At 41.6% G+C, this 11,705-nt stretch overlaps 1 protein-coding gene across 6 annotated transcripts in view; it reads left to right on the top strand.

Annotated features, from left to right (window-relative positions):
• Positions 1-6,066, top strand: part of BCL11A (B cell CLL/lymphoma 11A) — a 101,047-nt gene extending 94,981 nt beyond the window's left edge. For 3 of the 6 annotated variants that reach the window (XM_003787937.3, XM_003787938.3, XM_012804009.2), the window contains one exon: positions 5,223-6,066. In XM_003787937.3, coding sequence (XP_003787985.1) covers positions 5,223-5,314 — 92 coding nt within the window. In that variant the 3' untranslated portion in view covers positions 5,315-6,066. Of the gene's footprint in view, positions 713-5,222 lie in introns of those variants that run through there. The other 3 variants (XM_012804008.2, XM_012804007.2, XM_023512075.1) reach the window with 1 other exon arrangement.
• Positions 6,067-11,705: the final 5,639 nt, after the last annotated feature.

Raw genomic sequence — 11,705 nt, 5'->3', positions numbered from 1 at the left:
GTTTGGGGGAGCCTGCTAGAATGTCACACGGATGGCTGTCATAGGGGTTGTACATATCCTTTTTTGTTCCTTTTTCCTGCTGCCATACTGTATGCAGTACTGCAAGCTAATAACGTTGGTTTGTTATGTAGTGTGCTTTTTGTCCCTTTCCTTCTATCACCCTACATTCCAGCATCTTACCTTCATATGCAGTAAAAGAAAGAAAGAAAAAAGAAAAGGAAAAAAAAAAAACCAATGTTTTGCAGTTTTTTTCATTGCCAAAAACTAAATGGTGCTTTATATTTAGATTGGAAAGAATTTCATATGCAAAGCATATTAAAGAGAAAGCCCGCTTTAGTCAATACTTTTTTGTAAATGGCAATGCAGAATATTTTGTTATTGGCCTTTTCTATTCCTGTAATGAAAGCTGTTTGTCGTAACTTGAAATTTTATCTTTTACTATGGGAGTCACTATTTATTATTGCTTACGTGCCCTGTTCAAAACAGAGGCACTTGATTTGATCTTTTATTTTTCTTTGTTTTTATTTTTTTTTTTTATTTGGATGACCAAAGGTCATTACAACCTGGCTTTTTATTGTATTTGTTTCTGGTCTTTGTTAAGTTCTATTGGAAAAACCACTGTCTGTGTTTTTTTGGCAGTTGTCTGCATTAACCTGTTCATACACCCATTTTGTCCCTTTATTGAAAAAAATAAAAAAAAAATTAAAGTACACAATGTAAGCTTCTTGTGTCCTCATTTGACACACTCTGTAAATTACTTTCAAGAAAATAACAGGTTTTAAGAGAAGGCCAGTCAGTCTTTTTCAGGATTATTTCTCTGGGCATTTTGATGCGTGTATTATATTCTATAGGAACACAAAGTACTTGCTATATTAAAATAGACATATCTCAAACTATGGAAATAGTTTTTAGGCTTTACAGTTCTAGAATAATTTTCAAGACATGAAAGGTGTTTTCAGTCTGATGTTAAAAAATTTTGCTTTATCTCTTTGCAGAAATCCATTCAGATATAAGTGAAAAACTTGCTGGGAATAGCATCCTAAGCTTTTATTTCCTTTGAATTTTTCTGTTCTCGTTGTCTAAAAGTTCTTTTCTATTCTCCCATTCTTGCCCTCTCTTAGAACATAATGTAAAAAAAGGTTTTTTTGTTTGTTTTTTTAAAACAATCAGCTCTTTAGTTTCATGTAAGAATCTTTCCTCATAACAAAAATAATCCCACGTCTCAAATATAAAAATCCGTAAACAAAGGCATCGTGTTAATTAAAAAAAAAAAAAAAAGAGGGGAAGAAGAGAGAAAGAAAAAGTAGCAACCAGGGGTTTATCCACAGATAGCCACATCTTTCACATCAGCCACCGATTTCCTGAGATGCAGGACGGTTTGCCTTGTGACTCTGAGATCTCAGGTACCTTAGATCCTGCAGATTGTTTTAGGTGTTTGTAGAGGATCTCCCTGGCTGACAAGAAATGAAAGTGGGAATACCCTTCAATTAATCTTTTGATGAAGCAACCAACTTAGGATATGTTTTCGAAAAGCAAGTTAGATCTATTTTAAAACCCCCTCCTTAGAAATCCATGTTGTCAATTTTGTAAATACTGCGTATTGCAGCATCTATTTGCTTTGTTAAAACACATGCCTGTGATACTGTCTCCCTGTTCCCAGTGTAGATGAATGGACACGACATTGTTCTTATTTTTGTAAAAACCAAAACAAAAGCTGTTATGTTGTCTTCTTGTGGTAGCATTTTCTGTTGCTCAGTTCTTATGCCCTAATGCCTGTGAGGTAGCCTTTTCATATAATACTTTTATCTTAGGCAAGAATAGCTTTTTATCTTTCTAAACTATAGAGGAAGTAGAGACATATATTTAAAAGCCAGTTGGGTGAGAAACAGAGTGGGGCCTAGAGAAATTCACTAAGAGAGGACGTGGGAGAACGTTGCACAAGATCTTGGATGGGTTGGAGGCGGTGGGGTGCTTTGGAGAACCTGATGTTTGCCATTGAGCAGAGAAACTGTGTGTGTTTCAGATTAGATTACTACAAACCCGAGTCCAAAATGCTGCTCCAGGCACGTAGAAATATTCCCTAATGCTACGCTGGTTTTAGACATGGTGACTGCTGTACCACCATATTAAATGTCCATAAAACCTCTGTGTGTCCCTATTACTCTTTTATTAGGAGCTATGAGCGCAGCTGTGGAAGTTTTATATACAGTATTCATTTTAATTTCTCAGTATATGATGCTCTTAGTGTAATTAGGTTTTGCATTTGACAGACAGAATTAATGGTGAATACTGTATACTTGTCTGTTTAAATTTCTTAAATCAGATGGGGAATGGGGAGGAGTGCAAACATCTGGTGATAAATCACAGATTATGCTTGATTTACATGGTCCTGAAGTTAAATAAATTTATGAGGAGACAGGTTCTGCAGGTTACTTAAGTCTCCTCACTTATTGAATCCTTCTGATAAAATATTATTTCTGAAGCTGGGTGAACAATAGCAGCATGAAAACCTGGCCAACAGGGATATAACTTATGAGTGACACTTTGTATCAGGGATCAGGGACTCTAAAATTTAAAATCTTAATATAAAATAGCATAAAAAAACATTTCCAGCAGTAAGATGAATTAATGATACATTTTTTAAAATGAGGAAATACTAAGAACATTAATACCTCTCAGATTTCTCAAGTAAGTTTTTATAACACTCTTGATGTGCTGATGGACTGTTCTCCACGTACCTGAACTCCTGATGCCCAGAATGTTCCCTTTTAATCTTCAATTTGAGAACAACTTAATAAACAGGAATATAGCAAATACTATTTCTCTTAGATTTTAACCCCAAAACTCTTCTGGTACGTAGACTGCCTCCTTCCTGAGACTATTTGTGATCCATTCTTTGTGTAGGACCTACAAAGGGCTGAAACCAACACATTTTAAAGGCTGCTAAGAAGGTGAACCCGGGTTCTCTCGTTGGGACCAGCCATGGCAGGAAGTGTGAAATAGTTGAGTTTTTTCCCAGGCCATTCTGTGAATAGAGAACTGTTTATTTAAATACCATTTTTGTATATGCAGTAAGTACATATTGTATATATTCAATATGTACTTCTCTCTTCAAGGAAGTGGTGGTGGGGGGTTGGATTAGATATGATTTCAACTGGAGAAATAAGGAACTGAGCTGGTTTATTCACAGACACTGAAAGTTTTTCTGAAAGATGCTGGGATTATTTCAGGCCTTCCTGAAAAGGAGTTGAGAAGCTGCAGGCCTGATCCGCTCCTGCTGTAGCAGTTTATGCACAGAGAGTGAGGGAGGAAAATGCAATGTTTTCTTTTTTAAAACCACTTTTCTCCCTCCATACACACACAAACATGATTTTCTAGGACTGTGTTGTAACTGTGTGTTCTTCGTCATGATTCTGTTACGCCATTGTCCCTGGGCCTGGTGTGTTCAGGAATGTACCCATCCCATTCTCTTTTTTTTCAAATAACTTCCCATTAAAAAAAAAAAAGAAAAACCTGTGGGAATTTTGCCGGTATGATGGGATTGGCAGTGTTCTTTCAACCTGCTTAGAAAAATGTTTTTTTTAAGACTGTTAACTTTTAAAAGGCATGAGCCACTTAGCAAATTCTCCTAAGGTCCTGAAACTTCCCCATTTTTAGAAAGTGGACGTCAGAACACAGAGACAGAATTGGGATTACGTGCATTTATTCCGGGCCACTCTGGCTGCGCACTGAGGGCACCGGTTGCTGGGTGTGTGTTTTTGCTTGCTGGCATCTCGTGATCCCATGGGCCCCAGTACATGACCAGTGCATTGGCCTTCAGGGGAATGGGCCTGTTTCTCTCTCTCTCTCTATTTCCCAGTGTCACCTGTGGTCATGGGGTACGATTAATTCCTCCCTTCCAAATAGGAAAGACGGCCAATACAGTTCACATGGGTCATTACGCTGCAGAACCTAAATTTGAACACAGCTTCATGGTTGATCCAAATACTGTTTTTCCTTTCTGTAAAGTGGCAAAAACGCTTTAAAGGAAGCACATGTCTCAGGTCTTTCATAGAAGAGCAGAAAGGGCAAATTAAGCAATTTTCCCGAAGTATCCTTAAAGTAAGAGCCTCCAAAGCCATAGGGGACTGTGCTTTTAAATAATCGTGAACGCAGTACATGCCCACACTATACTTTGTCTGTTAGGGCTTTAAATATTAGTAGCAGGTCGGACAAAGGGGTTTGACCGGGGTGTCGGCTAAAGGGGCCTCAACGACAGTGGCTTAGCACTGGACTGGGAATGGGATTCCCCAGAGCCCACCTGGACACAGCAGGCCCCTCAGCCCAGGTCTCCGCTGCTCTGCTCAGAGGGGATGCCTGAGAGCAGCTGAGCTCCAGACCCCGGGCCTCCTGCGGCGCCAAGTCAGGGGAGAGGAGGCCCCAGGCCCCTGCTTCGGGTCACCATGGCAACGAGGCTGGAATGCCACAGTGGTGGCCCTCTTCCTCAGCACATCCGGACTCCCAGTTCTGCTGCTTCAAGTCAATGTCCACAGCAAGGGAGGAGCCCCCGGAGGAAAATAACCATTCCCTTCTTCCCTTCACCATTGCCTTTCCCCTTCCAAAAAAGAAAAAAAAAAAAAAGAAAGAAAAAAGAAAACTGCATGTTTGAAAGAAACTACAGGCAGTTTTGGGTGCAATTTGAGAGCAACTATTTTGGGTTCTGGTTTTCTCTTCAGAGATTTGTTCGCCTCTTGTAAATCGTTGGCTGCTTTGACGTTGAACTTGATGACATTTCATGTTTTCATTGTGCTGCTTTTACATCAATTTTGATTTTTTTGTTTCTTTATAATTTCATTATTATTTTGAGAAGCTGTCCCTCTTCCCTCCTCCCTTCCCCGTTCTCCTCAACCAAAGGACTGTTTCTTACTAAGTTTTCTCAGTCATAAGGGAAAGTGTTTCCTTCCAGGTGTGTCCCGAGCTTATTAGGACTATCATATGATCCGTGGGGGGCAGTCTGGGTCCTTTGGGGGACGGAAGGGAGGGAGGAGTGGGAAAGCCACTCAGAGGTCAGAGATATTTGGGGAGGGGAGATTGAGTTTAAATTATGCTTAAGATGCCAGTGGCTCAACCTGTGGTTGATTTAGGTTATAATTTTAAAAAGCTAGTTAGAGAACAGAAAATCACTGGGCCAAGTCACACCTGTACTTTTTTTTTCCCCTCCTCTGTCTCCAACCTCTTTCTAGGTTCTTCACACACCCCCATTCGGCGTAGTACCCAGAGAGCTCAAGATGTGTGGCAGTTTTCGGATGGAAGCTCGAGAGCCCTTAAGTTCTGAGAAAATTTGAAGCCCCCAGGGGCGGGGTGGACGCGTGCCGCCCAGCCGACGTCGCGTGGTCTGTCATCCTGCTAGTTTGTGATGTTTTCTGACAGTAGCCTCCAAGAAGCCGTTGTGCGAAGACAGAGTCCTGCGAGAGGTCCTTCCAGCCTGGGCCTACAGTGCCATTTTATTTATATTTTTTAATAAAAACTAAAAACAAAAAAACAGACCCACATCGGAACAGTGATTCAGTCCCATATAGAGGGCCTGTGGGCCATCGCTATCCCGAGTGATGTCCCGGCCCTTCTGAAACCAGCCAACCTGATTTACCCGTATTGTGGAAATGAGCATGAGTCCCCAGCCCTTGTTTCTATACATTCTATGTTGTCTTTTAAAAAGTGTGCTTAACATTGACACAATAAATGTTGGAGCTTTAGGTGGTGTTTGCTTGTTCTTTAATTTTTAATGCTTGCAGGACAAGGCAGCTTCTTAGGACTTTCTATTTTCTGTACCCATTTCCTGCAGACACTCATTGGGTGGGTAGGAGGAACAGATTTGAGGAATGGGTAGGAGATGTAGGAGGGGAAATAGGTTACTGCTTATCAGATGGCGTAAATTTTCAAGGAGAATCAAAATGCAAAACTTGGGAATAAATCACAGCAATTTCATAATTAATGTAGTAGTAGCATTGCTGTTTATTAATGCTGAAGTGTGGTTTTCCTAACTGTCTGACTTATAATTTGCATACCATTAAATAATGCATAATATGGCATGCTGAATCCTGTTTTTCAAATATATGCTTTTGGTGGCTACCATGCAGGATTTGAATTTGTCTTTTAATTTAGCTCAAGAAAGATAACGTCATGGGGTGAGTGGTAAATCCTAGAGAAGGTGATAAATGTCAGTAGTTGTTTATTAAATATTCTAATTTTAGGTCCCCAAACCTTCAGCGAATATATCTTAATACAGACAAACAAACATAAAGCTTCTCTAGGACTTACATCAGGAAATTTGGAGCAGATTCTATAGGGGGAAAATTATAGGAGGAAAGAGGTTCACCTCAGAATATTACATTGCAATCACAGGAATGCCCCATTCCTTAGAAATTAGTGACACAAATAAGTTAGGTCTACAAACAGGTGATAAAAATGCCTTCCAGCCCAGTTAATTTGCAAAGAACTTTCCTCAACTTGATATTTTCGACTGCCTGGAGACTCAGAAGAGAATTAGAAACAATATAGCATCTTAAAGCAGGTTTATAAATAATAGAGCTCACACACCTGTGTATTACAGATTTACATGTTGGCTGTGAACCTAAGTGGGGAAAATCTTACCCACTCACCCTCTGGCTAGATTACCTCGCCTAGTGAAAAGAAAGATAGCAAAATATTAATAATTGGCATCTGGATTCCTTCCTGCTTATTCATCATGAATAATGACTCCCTACCATAATGTATGGCTTTCTGCATTGCTTTTGTGTGTGTTATTTCATCTGAACTGCTTTGGGACAGACCTCACAACTTCCACTTTATGGATGGGGGACTGAGGCACTCACCAAGGTTAAAGGTTTGCTAGAAGGCACATCAGAGAAAACAGAGAAAGCAGAGAAGGCAGTTTTCTGGTTTCTAGTCCAGAGCTAATTCTACTGAACTCTGTTTAACTGATCAAAGGGCCTGTTTCTCTCTGTGTTAGCACACAGCCATAAATGTTCACAGACACACACAGAGACCAAGGCTGCACTTTGGTAAAGGCACGCAGAGGGGCCTCCTCTTGCCAGCAGCTGTGTGCACTGCAGAAGGGAGCTTGGAGCAAGTGCCCCTCCTTGCCATCTCCTTTTCCCTATGACGTTTCCATAATAGACCCTGATGGCACAAGCGGCCTTGAAGGATTTTTGAGAGTTCCTCTCACCTCTAGGTGAGGTGAGACTTCCAGACCTGAAGTAATTTCATGGAGAAACCCTGTCCCTTGCTCAGGTGTTGTTGAAACCTGAGACTGATAGGGATTCTGCGACAGTATCCTCCCTAAATGTGCTAAGCTCTTTACTGGTGCTTAGGAAGAGTGACACCACACCCTGAGGGAGGCCGGAAGGAAAGCAGCCGGCTTTGAGACAACTTCAGCCTTGGCGATTGTACTTGGTGGTCACTAAGCTTTCATTCCTGATCTGTGTTTCCAATCCCCCACTTCTTATTTCTTCTCAGAGTCAGTTTGTAAATAAATGGGTACCTCTGGAAGTGGGTTTTTTGGATCGGAAGGGGGGAATAGAAGCTAATGGAAGATAAAAGATATATATTTCTCTCTTCTTAGTGAGGAAAAATACCTCAAAACAAACCAACACACACACAAAAAAACCCATGCTTTTCCTCATACCTTTTTTAGTTGGAAAAAAAATTCATTTGCAGATTTTATTATGAAATGATATTATGGTAGGGCCAAAACTTCAGCAACTCCACATAGGATTGATGATTTGGGATTTGTCAAGGTCATGGCTATCCATGAATGGTGGAAGCAGGGAAAGAGACTGACAAATTTGATTGGGGTCCTCACTGTGCCCTCTGTGGAGAGTGGAACATCAAATTGCAGAGAGATTAATTGGTTGGCTGGCATGCAGCGAGCACGGATTAGAAGACATGGTCCTGGCTACTTCGAGGGTGGAGACCAAAAAAACAGGGCATTGTTTTCACCTTCCCAAGCTTGCTCTATGAGCATTAATTTTGTGGTCTGTCCAGATTGTCACACTATGCAAAAAGTTGTGTTGGACTTTGGGGGCCACGATAGCAGAGAGAGACTATGAACCCCTGCAGCACCTAGCACCCAGCCAGCTGAGAAATAATCGCATCAACAACCAGTGATAGTTGGAAGAACAATCATAGGCAAGAGGAGCAAGCTTAGATTGACTATGTCATATCTCTTAGATATTTTTGTTTAGAGTTTTCAAGAGCATTTTAATGACATCCTAGCCTAGGTCAAGACTGTCTTTAAGGTTTTATATACACTGATGTAATTTTTATTTTGAGGCCTAGATAGTGAGATGAATGTTGAAGAGGATAATTATTAATATTAACATAGTTTCTTTTTTACAACCTTAATGCTTATTCCTATAAAACATTCTTGTTTTACAAATCTATGTCCCTGGAAGTAGTGGCATAGAGGATTAGAGCTGAAGTATTTTGCAGGGTGTGGGTTCTCTCCTTAAGATACGCTGCTTGGTTTCGGCTCCGTTTAGGGTAGAGTGTCAGGGAAACAGATTTGTGGAATTTGGAGTCTTGTGGAAGTTCAGGAACAGCCAATGTTGCCAGTACCCCTTCCTTCTTCAAGAATCCATCCTGCCTGAGTTCTTAACCAGCAGGGAAACAATAACATCATATTTCTTTCCTCTGACTCCCTGATAGTGACAGGACTCTCCATTTTGCATCCCCCTGGAGTTACATTAAAGCCAAAGAACTTCTCACTTCCAGCAAAATCCAGAAGCAATAATTGTTTTCCTTTCTTCTTGTAAATTATGATACCTCAGTGCTAATCACATTACCTTTCCCCTTGCTTTATATTTTTAAAAATGCTCCCAGGAAATACTTAAGGCTTCTAGAGCACTTTTATATACATGATAGAATCAATCTTTCCTGTGATTCTATAAATGAGGTAGGAAAAGCTAAAAGGAACCACAGCAATCATTCATTTTACAGATCGGGGCAACAAGACCAAAGATTAAGTGAAGTATCTAAGAGCATGATGTGAAAAAAAAAAGTCAAAGCCGAGCTTGAAACCACACTGTTAATGGTTGAGTCAGAACTGAAACCCAAGTCTCCCAGCTCCTGTGCAAAGAAATTCAGGTGACAAATCTCTCCCTTGTGACCCACTAAATTCAGAAACAGAGTGGCAGAAAATCGTGCATTTCAGAAGGATTTAAGAATAAGATCAAAAGCTTGTTTTGGTGGAGCCAGTCCTAGTAGGGGACATGTAAGCAAGTCCCCTATGGAATATGGGTTTCTAACATAGTATTCGTATGACAGAGAACATTTAGGTCACAACCTGGATGGATTATCTTTAATTCACCCCTTCCAATGGTAGAAATAAACCTAGGGACCGAGATCGCTGAGCGATGGCTTTTAAAGTTAAAAGGGCAGAAAACAGTGCTCCTCATAAAACCAAATTCATCTCAAATGACTTAAATAGACCTCACAATCTGTTCCATTCTCTAGACAAGCTTTAAGAGAAACACCCACTTAATTTGAATTTCGAGGCCACATCCCGTCCTGTTACAGAATCCAAATAGCCAATAGCATGACCTGAATCTCGTTACTGGGGATGTTTAATTTTGAGTTTAAAGGTGGTGAAATAGCAATGACTCAAAGGGTTGATAGAAATGGTATACAACTGTGGGCTATGAGGATTATTCCACTTAATATGCTGTTTATGCCCCACGTTCTTTTTCTGTGCAAGATGAAGCCTCATTCATTTTCCCTTTTTTGAGCAGAGACCCTGGCTCTGTTTAGAGATGTGCGGAGCCGGCCTCACCCTTTATCAGATCTGCTGCGTTCAGCTCTTCTGCTGCCGTTTCTTTTCTTGCCCGTCACCCTTTGATCCGCATTTACTTCTTCCAGTGGACATGGGCTGACTTAGAATGTCTCGGCCTGATCGGCCACAGTTGCTGTGTGCAGCAGCTGTTCGGAGCCTGCACCGGCAAAGCCCTCACTGCAAGAGGAGGGAGACAGCAGGAAGCCTCACCGAGCAACAGCAAATCAAATATCCCTGTTGAGGATGGTCTGAGAGGAAGTAATTTGCCTGATTTCCCCCCAGTGATAGTTCCCTGCATTTCCTTAGATGGTAATGCAAACAGGCGGCCCCTGCTGCCGTTTCTGAACCTCCCGCTCCTCTCTCCCTGCTGGTTTGTCCCTCTTTGCCTACGTGTTAGAAAGCCGAGGAGAGGTATGCACAGATGATCCTCCTTTAGGCTCGAAGATTTGTGGAGAGTTGTTCAGGCCTCTGTTTCAGAGCCACTGATTTTACCTGTTGCTTCCTTCACCACGCAAAGGGGAAAACCCAAAAGGTAAATTTTTCCTCTTTAGAAACTCACCCAAAGCTCAGAACTCAGGAACATAAGACATCTTCCTTTAAAGCGGTCCCCTTTGTATGGATTTGCCTGTAGCCACTATGCCTTACTGCTGGAACTCTTTTTATTTTTCAGCTTCTCTGAGAGCACATTTTCTTTTCCTTCTGATGCCGCTGATGGGCAGGAGATTGGGGACCTACGCTTTTTGGTCCAGACTGGTGACTGGGGCTGGTCTCTGAGTCTGGAGCTCTGGCCTGTGACTGCTGCATTATCCCACCTGGTGTCTGCTGGCTTGGTACGTGACCCATTCAAGGCCTGTTCCTCCCGCTGAAGAGGGGGGACACTCTCCTTCCTACCTGCCACCTCCCAGCAGCACATAGTCGTCACAGCAGTGTGAGACATTTGGTTGTTGGGATTGGGAGTATTGACATCCAGTCTCGATGGCTGCGGGAAAATAGATTTGTGGTTCATCTGAAGGGTGGGTTTTTCTTTGCTTTTGGCCAGTAAACCTTTTTTTAAATAGATGTATGTCACAGAAAAAAAGTGTTAGTGATTTTTGCTTGGAGGCTAAAGCCATCATCATGATCACAATTAATTAATTTATTTATTTATTTTGAGACAGAATCTTGCTCTGTCACCCTGGGTAGAGTGCTGTGGCGTCATCATAGCTCACAGCAACCTCAAACTCTTGGGTTCAAGTGATTCTCCTGCCTTAGCCTCCTGAGTAGCTGGGACTGTAGGCACCCACCTGATGCCCGGCTAGTTTTTCTATTTTTAGTAGAGACAGAGCCACAGTCTTGCTCAGGCTGGTCTCAAACTCCTAGGCTGAAGCAGTCCACCCAGTCCAGCCTCCTAGAGTGCGAGGATTATGGGCCAGCACACCCAGCCTTATGATCATACTTTTTAAATGGTTGCTTGTGCAGTGCTGAGGGTGCGTTTTATCACTTTGGTTGTACCTGAAGGTTGGAGTCCCTTTCTACCCCTTGCTCTGCTGGAGCATAGCGTTGGAGGACAGCTCTCCCACAGAGGACCTTGGCAGCTCATGGAGGGTGGTGAAACACCACACTTGTTCAGCTGCCTGGAGATTGAGACCCAGACACGTTTGAAATATGATCTCTGCCTGAGAACCTAAGCCTTCTCGTTCTTGGCTGGCAGACTGCTTGGAGCTTGCTAAAGAGGAAAATGTAGGTTAAAGTAGAAATAATAACATCAGCTAATGTTTATTGAGGATTTACTACATTCTAGGCACAGTGATAAGTGTTTTCCATGCATGTTTTTATTCCTTCTTCATAAACATCTTGTGAGATAGATACTATTTTTGTTCTCATTCAACTAAAGCTTAGAGAGACTAAATGACATGTC

The sequence above is a fragment of the Otolemur garnettii genome, unplaced genomic scaffold (genome assembly GCF_000181295.1).
Source record: "Otolemur garnettii isolate 467f Iridium unplaced genomic scaffold, OtoGar3 scaffold00024, whole genome shotgun sequence".
NCBI lineage: Eukaryota > Metazoa > Chordata > Mammalia > Primates > Galagidae > Otolemur > Otolemur garnettii.
Note: the sequence above shows the minus strand (reverse complement) of the source record. Positions and strands in the feature narration are given on the sequence as shown.